We start from the raw sequence: 18,077 nt of genomic DNA on the forward strand, positions 1-18,077 counted from the left end.
AGCTTCTTAGTGCAGTGCTTTAACCCACTGCACCACCAGGGAGGGCCAAAAATGTGAATTTTTTTCATAAATTATCTTTTTTAGATAGTGGGTTTTGTATTTTACCACTTGCATTTTGATATGCCAATAGGTCAGATAAAATGCACTAGGAAGATAGTCTCACTTGATTATCAATATCTGTAACCAAATTTTATATTGTGATTGGGATTTTGAGGGAGGGCATATAAATTAAAATCTTATGTTTATTCAACATCTGAGTATTCTGTTATTGTTTAGCAGTATAAACTATTTTCTTACAGAAACAGTAAGTTAACCTAAAGTAAACTATAATGAATTTTTTATAGTCTTTTTATTTCCTATATTACAGACCAATTGAATTTTCAGAAGCTGATTACCCACAAGTTCACTATCAAAGGAGACAGCAATTTTGGGACCCTATAAGGCTAGCTCTTTTCACACTGGCAATTGTAGCAATCATAGGAATTGCAATTGGTATTGTTACTCATTTTGTTGTGGAGGGTAAGTATCCAGGTCACATTCTATTGCCTCAGTGATACATGTAAATATCTGGAAATTCTGTTGTATAAAAAAAATCATTTGCATGATATTAACATTTTAATTACTAATGTCATATTGAAGTCAAATTATAGTTTGCTCGGTAATAAACCCTGCTTGCATCTTTCCAGTGAGTAAAACTTGCTGGATAGACTTATTACATGGACAAACATATCAAAAAAATGTTTAAAATGAAAAAGAAGAATAAAAAGATTATTTTAAGAACAGAGGGAATGAAGCACAATGGAGTATAGTGGTGGACTAGTAGGAAGCTGCTTCTTTTTCCAGATACTGATAAGGGACTGACTTGCACACTGGCAGCAACTGAGTGTGTGAATGAACAGTGAATCTTTAAAATTGATTGTTATATTGTTAGAACCTATTCACTAATTAATATCAGATCATAGATTTCTCTAAGATTTAGTATTGGGAAATTGTAGTAATTACATTTAAGATAGAAAATCTAAATGGGACTTCTTCCTTAACAGACTGTCATTTAGTTTTGGTTAGCTGTTATCTAGGGGGTTGATGAGGACCTGAGTTAAGAGTACCTTTTCTAGGTGAGATAAAGAATTAGAAATATTAATGGGCTGCTATCCATTAAACCTAAAGACTGAAAGACTCAATGTTGGAAATGAGAATGAAGTATAGCTTTGGGGGTACTGTGTGGATGGCGGGGCTATTTTTGAAGATAGAAAATATAGGAAGTAGGAAGGACTTGAGGACAGAAATAGGTAAATGACTATGTCCCTTGGGAAGTGTTTTTCATATTTATCAAGACATATTTACTTTAAATCTATTTAATGGTTAAGGTACCTACTAATACATCCAACAAATAGTCACCCATAGACAGTTTATAGAGAATTGAAACTCATGATAGAGATGTAGTCAGAAGATAAAAAGTTCAGAGTCAGCAATTATTAAAGTTCCAGGAAGTTCATTGTACTGACACGGCTCTAATGCCTTGTCAGCTTGCACACACCAGTCAAAATCTAAATTAGACACACAGACACAAAAGAAACTAGACACAGTGTAGTTGTATACAGGAAATGAGACTTAAGAACCAATGACAAGCAGCAGACAAGGCTGACCCACATAAGGTAACTACTTACTCAATTTTCTTGCCTTTGTTTCCCTGTCTTTTCTGTAAAAATCTTGATTGGTTCCTACTGGATAAGGGCTCTAGCTACTTTTGATTTGTTGCTACCAGATTCGAATCAATGTGTGTGCCAATAAAATCTTGAAATTTTAAATAATTTTCAGTTTATCTTTTCATATCAACAAATAGTTGATGGCTGAGGCTACCACAGTTAGGATCATCCAGGAGTTATTTATTCATTCTAAATTCTTAAATATCTTTTGTTAATACATATTTAAAACCAACATAAAAGTAGTACAATGAACCTCCATGTATTTCTCACCCAGTTTCAAAATAGTCATGTTTCATTTATTTTTCCATCTGAAATAATATGTATTTTTTGAAGTTTGTGATTCGCTTTGTGATTTCACAGGAATAATCCAAACATAAAGATATAAGAATGAAACCATACATAAAACCATAGAGATTTAATGATATAGAAGTTACCCACTTCTTGCCTCATCTTACTTTATTAAATTTATATCCTGCAATAAGTCTTTTTTATAATCAAAGAACAAAATGTTATTGTTCCCAAAATGTGTGTTAATTTTAGCTTCAATGCACTTAAATAAACTGAACTTGTTGAACTATACGTGTATTCCTGGTGGTATTCAACTGGAGAGAATTTGCAGAAATGGAGGTTCTATCAAGACATGAGTAAAGCCCTGCTTATGTTGGACAGGGCCCTTAACTCAGTAACTGTGTGCACATCTGAGACCTGCATCTCTAGTAGCACATGCTAATATTTCATGGGAACCCTTCAGTTTTATAACAAGCTGTAATGGTGGGTTATTTTGTGTGTGGATATTACTGTTAAATATAGGGACTGTTTCCAGCACAGAATATGAATCATAAGTTAATATGGACATTAGATGTGATTGAGATGACAACAAGGGTCCTGGGTCTCAGGTCTACAAATGGGTGCTAATGAATTAAACAGTAGGCAGGTTATTTGACACGTGTACTGCCTAATCTTGTTAGGAAAATTCCTTGACTTCCAAGTCTTAAAATGCCCGCATGAAGACTACGGTCAATTCATTCACATAGTTCTCTGGACAATGGACCTCTAAAAAAGAAAATGTCTGCTCTGGAGCAGGATATCAGGATTTGCTAGTGAGCATAGCATACCTATGCACAGCAGGAGCCTAGGCCTCAGAACCTCAGCTATTTGGGGAAAGCTTTGCATCAGTTATTGGGTTTTTTGGTCAAGTTTCCCCAACTTCTTTAAAAGGTTTCCCAGTTCAACTCCTTGCATTTTACTTTGGCAATTCCCTGCCTGAAGCTGCTTTCTGTTCTTCACCCAGTTTTCCTAGTAGAGGAACAGAATATATCCTCTGCTTTAAGGAGGTAGAAGTATACACTTATTTTTTACTGTGATTTGTTCAGGGTCATATTTTACAAAATGTCTTGTTTTCCTTATTAGTGTCTATGGAAAACAAAATTCAAAGTGGGTTGTGTTTGAATATAGAATAGATTTTGAAATTAGTGCTTACTTTGAAAAAATCTGAATTTAATTCAAATAACATCAAAAACATCAGAAGTAAGACAATATTCAGAGATGGCTGTTTCGATCAGATGGCTTAGAGAAATTTCTGGGATATTCATATTTGAAATTCTTTATTAATCAATGTCTTTGAATTAAGTCTAACTGAAAACTGCAACATTATTCTTTGTACATATTCATTATATTATGTTAACAAGCTTAGTTGCAAACAAGTGAACTACTTAAGCTTCTGGTTTACCATGCCTTTTCAATGCTGTGATGTTTATGAATTCAAATAACTTGAGTGAGTCTATTATAACTTTTTTTCAGTTCAACACTCATTTATAGACTTATAAAAAAGCTTAACTTTTAATTATTAAAGAACAATTTTACTTCATGAGAGAAAGAAGAAAGTTGTTCCATAGTAAGACTATTTCCTGTGATGTGACAGGAAATGACTTACTTAAGTATGGGTCTTTTGTTTATGTTTACCTTTCAGATGATAAGTCATTCTATTATCTTGCCTCTTTTAAAGTAACAAATATAAAATATAAAGAAAATTATGGTGTGAGACCCTCAAGAGAATTTACAGAAAGGAGTCATCAAATTGAGAGAATGGTAAGCCCAATAGAATTTCTTTAAAGTTTATTAATGTTTTTCAGCTTTATTTTGAATGTGATTGTTACAGGAATTTAGCTTCTCTGTACCTCAACATCTATAAAATGAGAATATACTATGTAGATCATGTAAAAGAAAGAATAATTTCATGTGTAATTAAATGTATATAGATTAGAGGAGGCAACTGATTAATACCTAAGGAAACTGTTGAAACAGATATTCTTATTTAACACTTAGGTTGTTTTTTAATGACTGTAAAAGGATATAAAGACACATATAAGTATATTGTCTTTAATTTTTTATATAACATCAAATTATGTTCCTCAAATATTTTGGTTCCTCAAATATTTTGGTTCCCCTTAAAAGCATGAATTTATTAATACAGTTCTAACTTTTAAAGTATATTAGGCAAGCTAAACCTTTACCTACCATAGCTGAAATTCCACCAAAACAGTCTTCATTTTCTGTTCATTAAAAGCATGTATGTGGGTGGAGAGGAGAATAGATCAAAGCTGGGTGGGAAGCGTGCATGGGACTATGGTGACGACACATGGGTGAATTGAATTGGTGGTGGGAAGTACATGGGGATTACACTGAGGTGAAAAAATGCACAGAATGAAGAACATATTTCTTAATTAAAATATGAAGACTTAGTACTCCAATCATTTATTCACTCTGCTCTCCATTTTCTGACTTCTTTACAACTTGGAAAAGAAATTAAAATCTATTCAGCTATCAATAGTTATCACTTTATGGGTTAATTTTCAATATTGAAAAACAATAAGCAGTATTTTCATTTCCACAGCTGTTTAAATAACATTTGTCATTTATCAGAAGTGTTCTGCAATTATATTGCCACAATCCTAAATGTGGTTCAAAGAACAATTCCAAACTTCTGCTGTTTTACTGTGTCTTTGGATACGTCCAAGGTCTCAATGTATTTTTCTTTCTTAATTCTCTTTATCAAATTTTATGATTTCTGCTTCAACTTCAACTGGTTGCTTTCTAGGTCCACTTCAGGGAGGTAACCTGGGTGAGGACAGGACTACTTTAGTATGTGAAATCCATTGCTTCTTGCATCCCATGTTTTCCATACTATGGTACATTATGTTCTTAGTATCTTCCTTAAAAAAGTGCATGGGAGATGAAAGTCCTTCATTCTAATTCAATTCAATTGATAGTTTGAATACAGACATTTAAACTGAAGCTCATTTTCCTTCAGATCATCTCAAGGTCTTACTTGCTTTCATGTAGCTGTTAAGAAAACATGCTGCTTATTGGGTGATCTTGTCACTTTCTAGAATCTTTTGTACTTCTTTCTTTTTTCTCCATTTCTAAAGTTCCTTAATGATATATCTTGGTATTCTTTTCTCTATTTTTGTTGGAATATTAAACTTTAAATGGTATATGAAATATCTTAAGGGACAATTATAAAGCAAATATCTAATAACCCACCATCTGATTTCAGAAATAGAATTTTACCATTACCAGAAACCTCTATATGTTCTCTTCTCTTCTTCAGAGGAAAACAGCTACTTTGTACTTGAATTTTTCTATTGTTTTATTACCCCCAAATAGTTTATGGTGAAATTTTGTATCCCTTAGACTCTGTAAATGGAACACATTATATCCTTCTATACCTACATTCCTCAACACTGTGCTTTCAATGTAGTTCCATGTGATCCACGTGGCAGTAAGTTTATTTTTGCTTCTGTGTAGAATGACCCATAAAAAAATAGCCTGCTAGATATTTATTCATTTTCTGGTTGGCAGGTATATGGAGTGCTTTCACTTTTGATAGCTATGAATAATGCAGCTAATTAATATCCTTACAGCTTAGTACATGTCTTCCTAGTGCACGTAGAAGAGTATGTCTAGGTTATAAGTCGGTTGAGTCCTAGAAGATGATAAGACTCAGCTTTAGCAAATTTTAACCAATAGCTTTCCACTGGGATTGTAGGCATTAGCATTACTACCAGAAGGAGTTTAATGTTAGCCCTACTCTCTCATCAAAATTTTCTACAAATTGACTTCTTCCCCATGTGTTTAATTATACAGCATTATGGATAAAATTTGCACTTTCCTGATTATTAAGGTTCATTGATGGTTATCAACCATTCACATATTATACTTTATAAATTTGTACACTCATTTTCACCTACTTATTACATTTTTTGTCTTTTTAAAGTTTATTCCTAAAAACATATTTTTTTTCAGGAAGTGAATTCTCTGTACATGGTATAATTAAAAATATTTTTTCTAATTTGTGGTTTCCATTTTCATTTTGCTTTATAAAATATTTCAATGAACTTAGGTTCTTAATATAATTAGCTAATGCATCATTCCTTTCTATTGCTACTAGCGTCCTCGTACGGTACAAGAAATCCTTTCTGACCCGGATGCCACTGTCTCTTAAAAATTATGTTTTTCCTTTATGCATTTAAGCCATTGTCCTATAGGGAACTGGTATTTGTATTTATGTTTGATTTAGGTATTTTAAGTTTTTCCCCCTCCATGAATAAGCAGTTCTCTTAGCACCACTGAACAGTCAGATCTTTCTAGGCTAGCCTGCCAGGAGAACTTGACACCAAATCAAATTTCAATGTATGAACTGGGATGATGTTGCTGGGTTCTCTAGTCTGTTCCAAAGAGCAACTTGGTTTTCATGTGCCAATACCATAATGTCTCAACTTTACAGTCTGACTCTCTTCTTGACTGAGTAGCCTTGATCCTTTGTGTGTGGAGCCATGTGGGCCAGCTCCCAGCCTGGGATAGAACTCATACCCCAGTGGTAGATGACAGCTTTGTAGCACTAAGACTTTAACCCGTGAGCCAACAGGGAGCCCCAAAATTTTTTAAGTGATTTAATCATGTGCAGTTTGGCTGACACTGTCTCAAACCAAAATACTTGCTGACAATATTGACACTTTCCCCCCTAATAATGTTTATGTTTCTCTGTATCCAACTGATTTTAGAGTTGGTTTTGTTAGTTTGCTCAGGCAGGCAGAACAAATACACTAACCAGTTTTGAATTTGAACTGCAAATATTGTTCAACTGGAGTATGTTTTTTTATATTATTTGTAAAGATAATCGGTTGACCTCAGATGAATGGCTATCACTGATACAACTAGGCTCTGTAGGAAGTTTATAAGACAGAAAAGTGGGTGGCCATTGGTGTGTAATTCACAAAAAGCAAGAGAAAGTTTTTCACTGCAAAATAAAATAAGTTTAAAAAGTGACAGTTTTCTATAATACCACTTTTTATTGTGACCTTTATGTTCTAAAGTTGTAACAACTAAATTTGAAGTATTTAAAATTTCCCCCTATTTTAAGGAAACTATACTATTTAACATACAATGAAAAGTTCATTGTTGAAAACAGGTTATTACCTCTAATAGCTTCAATTTATTAACTCTTTCCTTGGTTACATACTTAAAAAAATCCACACTTTCAAATTGAAAAATATCTTCCAAGGAATGGACTCCATAACACAAATACTTAGCAGAGCATTCTCTAGCCCCAGTTATGGATGGTTTATTATAACATAGATCAGATCACAAGAAGTAGAATCTGTGAAGGTTGTTATTGATGAAGCGGGTTTATTATCAACAGTTTTTATACACACAAATGTAAGGAAGTGAGAGTAAGAGGGAAGGACAAAACTAGACAAAAGTGTGGTTTCATAATTGCAGTCCCTGTCTTATTTCTCTGGGAGATGTAGAGTCTAAATTACATCACAGAGATAGTTCTGCCCCGAGTTAAGAGGGCTGGATTGTTTGTGTTACATCCACAAGAGTATCTTAGGGAAGGTGGCGCGTAGGCTCCCAGACAGCACTGGGTGAGTGTTCAGGTCAGAGCAGGGCAGGCCTCAGAAGTGTATATGTGAGGTATTACCAATCAGCACCTACAGAAACTGGAGCTAGGCACAGCTGCCCAGAATATGCAGTTTCAGTAAGGAAAAAATACCTGGTACAATTCTCTTTCATCACAACTCATCATCATTTAAGTGAATTCAGTTTAAGAAAAAAAAAAAAAGAAGAAGAACAATTTTACTTGCTGGTGGTGATTATAGGTAAAAACTGTTTATTGGTTTAGGCCTCCTGATTATCTGAGGCATGATCATCACTCTGCTGCCCTTTCTTTCATTGCTCTGTAAATTGTCTTATTCGTTCCATAATAAATGGAATACTCCTGGTACAAAGTCACAATTTTAGTTAAATATGAGAGAAGGGAAGGAAAGAAAGGAGGGAGGAGGGCGAAAGTTATGGAGGGAAGAGTTTGTCAGGCTGTGAGAAATTCCAAGTTTACATAGCCCTGTTCTTCTTTATTTGGGGTTTATAGTATGGTTTACATATAGATATGAGTATGGAAAAGAATATTAACTGAACATTTATGTAATAAGATGATTTGACAACAGGAGAGCTGCCACAGTGCAGAATATGATTGTCAAATGTATGGATCAAACCATTAATATTTTAGGAGTTCATGGGAAGGAAAAATCCCTTTGAGAAGCAAAACGTTTTCATGGAGAGAGAATGGATAAGGAATTTGCTTTGTTGGTATAGTTGCCTTCTGCTGGTGCATGTTTCCTTGACAGTAGCAGAAAATCTACATAAGTTGCCTGACTTATTTTCACAGGTGGATCTAGAAATTGATTCCCTAGTTGGCTTCCAGTAACTACTTACTTTCCATGAGGACTTAATCTGAATGCAGCTGCCAGCCACAGGGAGGTGCAAGCTCAAACTTGTCAAAGAGAGTAACTGGATACACCATTATTAGAGAGAGCTATGCATTTTCTTTTCACCTTTTTTTTTTTTTAACATTGAAGTTCAAATCAAGGACAATTGCTATCTAATTTTAAGGTGAACTAGTTTTTCTATCTTAACATGAACAGAGAAATTATCTTGTCTTAAGTAGAATAATCTCTAATAAAATAATCTATTCTTAATTTTGGTCTATAAAAGAGAAGGCTATGATTACTTTAATAATTTGGGCTGAATTTATATTACTGAGATACTGAATATCTCAGGAAATATAAGATAATCTTCTTCAGAAATTGCTCATAACAATAGTTAGATGTTAAAAAGGAAAAAGTTTCCCTCGTCCTGTTAAACTAAGGAGCAGGAAAATAAAGCAACCTCATAAGAGGATATGTTTATCAAGGTTACTTAGATTTAGAAATTAAATGATCTATTTAAGGCATTTAAGAATTTTCTGACCACACCACCCTGATCTGTCATAAAGTAGATAAGTAACTCAAGATTGTCAGTGTGAGATACATTGTCATTCATATATTTAGACAAAAGATATGAAACCAAATTCCTGAGTTCATACACCAGGACCATCACTTCTCATGTCACCTTAAGTTTACTTAACTATCCTGAACCCCAGTTTCTCATCTGTAAAGTGAGATTGGTAAGAATAGCATTTTCCTTGTTAAGGTGGTATGAGGTTTAAGCAAATTAATTTGGTTCAATGCCAGCCATGTAGTATGAACTTGATCCATGTTAGTTATAATTAGTGGGTGAACCAAGACTGTGCTGTACCACATAACCTACCCATTTTTAAATAGAGACTGATACCTTATGATACCAAGGTATCATTAAAATCATATCTTAGTTTGAAAGCATTCTTGTATTTAATTTCTTATACTCAAATATGGCAGACTCCTGGTCCTTTTCCAAAGTGGCTTTCTATATACAGTTAAGACATTCAGAGACCATTTTTATAATAATACCAGAGCTCAAGAGCATAAAGAGATACTATCTCATATCTACCACAACAGCCTATATCAAAAACTCCAGAAACACTAAGTGCTGATGAGGATTTGGGGAAGAAGGTACTCTTGTACACTCTAGTGGGTGTGTAAACTGGTTCAATACCTATGGAAAACAATATGGAGATTCCTCAAAATATTAAGAAAAAAATCAGCCTACTCTATGAACCAGCAAGTCCATATTTAGGTTATCTACTCAGAGAATATAAAAATACTAATTTGAAGGGATGTATGAACTCCTATGTTCACTACAGATCTACTTATAAGAGCTAAGTCATGGAAAGAGCCGAAGGGCTTAAAGACAGCGGAGTGAATCAGAAACATGTGGTGTATGTAATGAAATATTACATCATTACAAGATGATCTCTTGTCATTTATGACCACACTGAGTGAACTGGAGAAGAGCTTTAAGTGAGATAAGTCAGAAGTCAAATATTGGGTAGTTTCACTTATATGTGTAATTTAGAGAAATAAACAATCAGTTAAAAATAAACCAGTGATGGACCCTTCACATCTAACTGCAAAATAGAGGTAACCAGAAGGATATGGTGGCACGGTGGGAATAGGGGAAAGAGTGTGCCCAATGGAATATGGTTGAGAATTATTGGGACACTTGTATTGGGAAGTTATGAAAACTTATTTGTAGAGGTTTAAAACTATAGCCCCCAAAGCAGCTACAATGCTGTCAACCAACTTTACTCAATAAATATACCTCAACAAACATAAAAATAAAGGGTGGAAAATAAACTTTTAAATACTACCCTAATACAAATTATACAGATATACCCATGCAACAATAAGAAAATAAAACAAAATACAGAGACATCAAAATCTGATTATTTTTTCTTGTCCCCTGAGAGATGGAACTGACTGAGTTCAAGTACGCTTAACAAAATCAGTCATAAATGTTTTAACTCATTTAAGTGAGCCAAACCCATTGTTTGACCTGGCATGGAAGTGAGGCAACCACTGGGTTTCCTTCGTCCTACCTTGTTTACACTGGCATGGTTCCCCCATAAAACAATGTGTTTTATCTCTTTCTTTTACTATATTGTTGATTATTCATTTACTCATTTGATCATGGATATATTCATCAAATATGCATTAAATGTTTACTGTAAGCCAGGCAGTGTATCAAATATAGAAGATACAGAGTTGAATAAGATACACTCACTGCTAACATACAGCTCATAGTCTAGGGTGCAAAAGACACAGTTCTAAATTCATGTGATAACTCGAAAATAGAATCATGTGTCAGATGCTGGGAGACTCAAAGAAGAGTTCAATTTGAGGAAAGGAAGTCAAAGATAATTTGTTAGTGGTATTTCTGAAAAATGACAGTTTCACTGAAGAATTTTGCCTGAGGAAAAGGAGGTATTCTAAGAAGAGGGAAATGACTGTGTGGAGTCATGAAGGTGTGAACCAATGTAGTGGGATTAGGAAAATGTAGATGGTTCAGTCCGTAAGGAAATGTTTTGAAGGTGCAGGTGAGGCAGGGCTAACAGAGTAGCAATATTGTGGAATTCAAACTGAAGGAGGTATGCTAGAAGATAAACTGGAGTCTAAAGTATCTACATTTGTAGGTTTGGGATTCATCATGGTTGCTAGCATTTTGGGGAACAGCTGAGAGGAGGAAAGATAAAGCAGGATAGAACTGGGATTTTGGGAGCAGGCCTGGAGTTCTTTCTCTTGGTTCTTGTCTTTGGCGAAGAAATAATTCAATGGGAGACCAAAGTTACAGAAAAGCAAGAGATTTATTGACAGATAAGAGGAAGAACAGGAGATCTCTCTGAGTATGGAGGTGTCCCAAATGGGTAGCTACTGAGGGGGTGAAAAGCAGTTCATATAGGTATAATGGGCAGGGAATGGGGGTTGGGCTGTTGGGTGTTTCCACATTGTGTCTCTGACAAACTAGCTAGGTCTGGCAGGCCTTCCAGGTCCAAGGTCCACAGTCTTCCCGTATTACCTGACCTACTTTTTTGGAACCAGCTATGGATTATTACTATTGTGTTATTGTGTTGGTGTTCTGAACATTTCATTTTTTAAAAAAGATTTATTTATTTATGCATACAGAACTGGGGTACAGGCCAGAGGTGCAGGGGCGGTGAGAGGACTCACCAGAGACAGAGTGGGGAACAGAACAGTCTGACTGAGGAAGTACACTGCTGAGGGGACTGAGGAAGTACACTGTTGAGGGGACTGAGGAAGTACACTGCTGAGGGAAACAGCGGGTGGGTCAGGAGAGGTCTGCTGAGCCATGTGGATCACATCTGGGGCGGGACCAAACTCATGCCAAAGTGGCCTTAGCTTCTTAGTGCTGTGCTTTAACCCACTGTGCCTCCAGGGAGGGCCTGAATATATTATTTTTAATTGATTTGGTGGGGGTACTGTCCAGGTCTATCATTATTCTCCAATCAGAATGATAAATGGGCCTCTTCAACCGGGACTTGGAATAAGTCCCTCCTGGTTCCCAATGATTGTTTCTAAATGAGATTGATAAATGAACTTAGCATACCCTCCTCATACCCACTGATTGTTCAGATTAATGAATGGGTTTTGGGCACCCAGTTAGTTCCTCACTGCCTATCCCCACTTTCTAACTTCCTCATTCAGAACCACATAATTTATCAGTGAGAGGACTGCTACAAAAGCTTAGGCACACTATACAAGATTAGTTGTCCATAATGTGTAATTGCATTTCTGGGCTCTCAATTATTCCAACAGTCCGAATGTTTGTTTCTGTTTTAGTGCTGTATTTTTTTAAATTATTATGATTTTATAGTATACAGTCTGTAAACATGATACTTATATTTTTTTCCCTTTTCATCTTTTGTCATTTATTATAAATTTCAGTAATATTTGTTCTATTTCTTTGAAAAATGCCTTTGGTCTTGGGAAAATTTGGATTGCCACATGCAAACAGAAAAAAAAATTGATTTTAGACCATGGTGGTGGGATTGAAGAAGGGATGTAGATTTAATATCTGGGAGCTAAACTCTATGACCATTGTTGTTAGTTTAGAGCAGTCAGGCAGGAGGGATCTTGCAGAAAGGGAGGCGATCTTCTCTTTTCCTCAAATATGTAGTCATTGTAGAGCAAAATTTACCACAGAAGTGGGACATAGGTAATTTATATGGACCTGTAATTTCTGATTTCAGAAACTCAGCTCAGTGCTTTTGGATACAAAATTCAATGCCTCAGCAGACATCTTTAACAAGTCAGTTCACTGATCATCCAAAAATCCTTCAACTGACTAGGCTGGAAATGCTAATAAAACGCTTATGTATGGAATGTGGTGAAACATATTCCAGGTTCCAGTTGTGAAAGTCCACCTGCCACAGAAAGGTGGCTACAAGGTGTCAGTATCATATGACAGAGGTTGTTATGTAGAATACTCTAGTAATGGGATAACAATAAACAAATTGACATTAATACTGTCATATCTGAGAATAAGGCAAAATAAGGCTGGATGTGAAGCTGCCATGTTTAAAGAGCTGGGAGAATACGATACTTCCAAAATACCAACAATAATGTAAACCAATGTTACCTCAATTAAAAAAAAATTAATTAAAACCCCCCACATATAATTTGACCACAACCATATTGAATATTATTAGTAGCTTGCTATATGCCAGGTGAGGTGTGAAATGTGTGATATATTATTTCATTTTATCCTTAAAATAACATCTATGAGGTAAATATTATTTTATTCCATTTTAAAAAGGTTTAGAAAAATTTGAACAACTTTGTTGTTTAGTTTTCAAGGACCAGAACTTAATTTAGACTTGCCAGGTGTGCATAAACCATTTCACATGCTAGGAATAAACTAAAATCCTTGTCTTTACTCAGCTCTCTAGATAAGATGAGGATAACATTTTTTCTTAAGACTAATGCTTCTTATTTTTAATTTTTCTAATCAGATGTCTAGGATATTTCGACGTGATAATACCGGAGGGGGTCGGTTTATCAAATCACATGTTGTCAGAATAAGGTATGGAAACTCGGTTTGCAACATCAAGCCATTATCATTAAGAACAATTGATCAACACAACCACTCATCTCCACTAGTAAACCTTTGCACGAATACAAAGATATTATAAATCCTGAGCAGCCCAGTTTATAACGCCTAACTATTCCCAGTTTATAACGCCTAATTATTCCCCAGTATTCTTTTAAAACAGAAAGATGTAAAGTGCTTTACAATAAGAGACAGTGTTGCCTACTAGATTTAAAACAAGGTATTTCCAAGAGAAGAGAGGGAAGGGAGAGAGAGTGTTGTTGCTTATATAATTTGCTCCTTAAACCAGGGGCCAAGGGAAATTTAGATCAGATCTTTTTGATAGTCCTCATTCTAAAAGCACCCAACAATCAGACTATTACTTTCTCTGCAGTATTATTTTCCCTTAATGTTATTGTATTTTATTACCATTTTGATGTTTGTTTAGCTTTATGCTCTAAGAAAAGACAATATACGTTATGTGAATATACTAGTTGCCAGAGACTAGAATAAATTACTAGAATACATTCATTTAGGGCTGCATCTTATGAGCTATTCATGACTTGGCATTTTCAAATTTATCTTGCTTTCTACCTGTTTTGATGCAAATACTAAATTTTTGTCTCTTGCTATCAATACAAACACACACACACACACACACGCTTATTTGGCTCCTTCACTTCTTGATGGTAAAGTACACGCACATGTGGTCAGGGAGGACATGGCTTTTATTTCCCTCCCCCTTCCCTGCTTTTATTCCTGCCTTTCATTTCTGTCTCCTTTCATTCTCCCTTTATTCCTTCCTTTGTTCTTTTTCTGTTTGTATGGTACAAATGAAAGTAATTTTAAAAAACAAGTGGAAGCTTTCAAGACCTACATGTTACAGTATATATTTATATATTTGAATATCAGATAGTTTCCTTATATAACTGTTTTCTTTAATCATCCACTTATCAAGCACACATCAACTGTTTACCAAACCTCACAACACCAATGACTTAACTGAATAAAAGTCTATTTCATTTCCATACTACAGTCCAAAAGAGTAAGAAGTTGTACCCATGGTGTGGGTATTGGGGAGGGTTGTGGAATAAAGATTGTGGAACTTCTACATCTGATTAGCAAATAAGGGAAAATAAAAGCATGGAGGATGGTATAGGATGTTTTCAGGGTCTGGGACATGAATGAAAGGCATTCGTTGCCAAGAAATTACCAGAATTCCCATAAAGCCTAATGGAGGCTAGGAGTTGAAATCTAGCTCTCTTCTCAGGAAGCAAAGACAACTGGGTTTGATGAGCCATGTTGTGTCTCCCCTAGCACTACTGAAGAGTCATGATGATAGGTACAACTTGGACCAACAATATCTTAAAAACTAAATCACTTAAATGCACAAAAGGTATAATTTCACACACATCACCTCCTCTCAAAACCTCCTGTACTCTAGGAACTAAAGAAGGGGAGAGAACAATTCTTTTCAGCCTTGCATCTTAGCCAGTATAACTAAAGATAACTTTAGAAATCTGATATATCCATATAACTTATTTTTTTTAAAAATTTGATGTGAATCTTGGTAAAAAGAGCTAATGATTAAAGAGAACAAACTTTATTATTCTCTACTTCTCTGCATTTTCCACTTCAGTCCAGATGAACACGGTGTGAACATTGTTATGGTGCTCATGTTTCAATACCCATCTACGAGTAGTGCCGAGAGAATCAAGAAAAAAATTGAAAAAATTCTATATCAAAGTCTGAAGACAAAACAGTTGCCTTTGACTATAAACAAATCATCATTTACACTCACATGTAAGTTCTTTTATCATCTTTGTGGGTCCATCACAATCCTCCCTATTTTTAATAAAAATTTAGATCAAATTTAGATCAATGTATTCTCCCACTTAAGAATTTAATGTGTCAGTATGTGCATATATTTATGTGTGTGGAATAAAGCTATAAAAATTTAAGATATAACATTTAGATAGTATAGTCTAGCTGTAATGGTCAAGTTAAATTGCAATTCCTGATAATATAATTGTCTGTAATGCATTACCATAAATGGCACAGGATGACTTCATTCATATGTGGAATATAAAGAAACAAAATAGAAACAGATGAAACTAAACCAAAACAAATGCTTTAATTGTAACTATAAATTGAAGCTACTAGATGGATGTGGTAAGGGTGAGAACAAAGGGGCTGGTCAATGATAGAGAATTCTGGGTACTTTTGTGGTGGGTGTTGTATAGTAACATAGATATGAAAAGGTGTGAAATTATTATCCTGCATCATGTACAGTATTGTAAACCAATGATAACGTAATACAAAATTTTAAAATTACGTGTAGGTAAAGGATATTTAACAAGAATTTTTGAAAAATATCTAGTTATTATAAAAGACATGTTACAGTTGTAAAGCTTCTTATAGTTTTCTTAAAATAGTTTTTCAGCCTTTTTGGTCATGTGTACAGAGCTTTACTTACACATGTTGCTTCAATATCAAAATAACTATATTCTGGGACCATATTCAATAATCAAAATTCTACTGCCTGTGTTTCTTTTTGCCACTTGCACCTCTCTCATTAAAGATAAGTGAAATGTCCAGGAAAATTTATGTAGGATTTGTAATTCATCTTCTCTTCTAGGAAAGCCATTGTCACTAAAAAAAATCATCACATAGCTTTCTATTTTTTTCTCTGACAAACAAAAAAATCCAATGAAACAGAGCTTAAACATATACTAATTTTATTTAAAATTTTCATTTTTTACGTTTTTTTTTAAATTTATGCATATAAGAACTGGGGTACAGGCCAGAGATGCAGGGGGTGAGAGGATTCACCACAGAGTGGGGAGCAGAACAGGCAGACTGACTGAAATATACTGTGGAGGGGAGCAGCGGGGCAAGACAGGAAAGGCCTGCCATGTATTTCCACCACCAATTCACCCACACACCATCACCACAGACTTGTGTGCTCATCCTGCTCCTTTCTCAATCCCTCTCCCTCCCCTTCCCCTGCAGGTCTCTGATTTATAGCTGTCTGTTTATTCTTGTTTTGTTTTATTGTGTTTTAATTGCTATTTTCCCCTGATCCTTTATTTGGTTCCCCCATGTTCCCCCAATTAGTGAAAGTATCACATATTTTTCTTTTTCCTTCTGACTTATTTCATTGAGCATAATCCTTTCTAGCTCCATTCATGTTTCTGTGAATGGCTTGATTACTGAATAGTATTCCACTGACATGCACTAATTTTAAAGGGAAAAAGATGTTCTAGAGGTGACACATAAAGTGAAAGGAGAAGTTGTGGTCTGTGTAAGAAAGAGCTCATGCCTCAAGGGCCTTTCACATAGTCACCTCGAAGGAGAATCTTCACTCAGAGTAGATCATTAATCTGAATTTACTGAATTCCTACTGTCTGTATACATGTCCCTGAAAACTGGACTGTGAGGAGTCTGTGATGACTGTAGATCCCTATAGTTGACTTCTGAACAACGGCCACTAGACATTTGCCCAACAAACATCTATGGCTACATCTAGTATAGCGAATATCAACTGTGATAGGAATTAAGATTGCTTCCTTTTTGACTTATACTACAGGTCCCAAAGAAATCAATAGGGACATTTATTTACTTTCCCCATTCTTTTCCTAATTCTTGTGTGTGTGTGTGTGTGTGTGTGTGTGTGTGTTTCATAGTAAAAATCAGAAAACAACAAAGTGAGCCTTTTTTACTTTAAAGTAAAATTTTACATTTTGGATGAAATCAGAGTTACAGTATAAATTACTTGACTATAAAATACCATGCTCCCTTGAAATATGGATGTGTTAGATAATAAACATTTTGATCATGATCATTTAAAAATCACATGAAAATAGGAACATGTTCTTCTACCAATTAATTCGTGTTTTGTTTATTCCAGCTATCGACAGCAGAAAGATGAGGAATCTACTCAGCAGCCGTAAGTTTTAAAACCCACAATTAAGTACTTCTTAGTAATGATAATTTAAAAAGCCACAAAAAAAATTTAGCAATAGAACTTACAAGCCTTTCTTTAGCTATGTATTTTTTATTTTTAAACTTTTAAAAAGTATTTATTCATTTTTATTAAGATGAAACATCAGTTTACACCATGGTCTATAATTCAGAGGTACAGGATCTCCCCTTCCGGTGTTTTTCACACCACTCCCAAGCTGGGAGATGCCCAGTTTTCCACCACAGCCCACTGTACTCTTTCCCTCCCTGCTGTGTTCTTTTCCTCCTCCTCGACCTGTCTTTCTGTGGTTTTGTAAGCCAAACTTTTCATGTTTTTATTGTTTAATATTCTTTAAAATTGAATTTATAAATTTATAATAAATACAATTGTAAGATTTATGCTTAATGGAACACAGTAAAAAAAATTAATTACAGATATTCTTGATGTTACCAAATATGTAACTATATTTTTAACACTCTATTTTAACATTCTGTTTAAACATTTCTTTTAATATTCTCTAACAATTCAAGCTAAAGTTTTAAAAT

The 18,077-nt window shown here is 34.7% G+C and overlaps 1 protein-coding gene across 1 annotated transcript in view; it reads left to right on the forward strand.

Annotated features, from left to right (window-relative positions):
• TMPRSS11F (transmembrane protease, serine 11F) overlaps window positions 1-18,077 on the forward strand; it is a 46,800-nt gene that overhangs the window by 16,140 nt on the left and 12,583 nt on the right. The window contains exons 2-6 of the mRNA XM_004681259.1: window positions 368-519; window positions 3,676-3,794; window positions 13,492-13,562; window positions 15,208-15,371; window positions 17,479-17,517. Of these exons, the coding sequence (XP_004681316.1) occupies window positions 368-519; window positions 3,676-3,794; window positions 13,492-13,562; window positions 15,208-15,371; window positions 17,479-17,517 (545 nt within the window). The remainder of the gene's footprint in view (window positions 1-367; window positions 520-3,675; window positions 3,795-13,491; window positions 13,563-15,207; window positions 15,372-17,478; window positions 17,518-18,077) is intronic.

The sequence above is a fragment of the Condylura cristata genome, unplaced genomic scaffold (assembly GCF_000260355.1).
Source record: "Condylura cristata isolate star-nosed mole 26May11 unplaced genomic scaffold, ConCri1.0 scaffold00012, whole genome shotgun sequence".
NCBI lineage: Eukaryota > Metazoa > Chordata > Mammalia > Eulipotyphla > Talpidae > Condylura > Condylura cristata.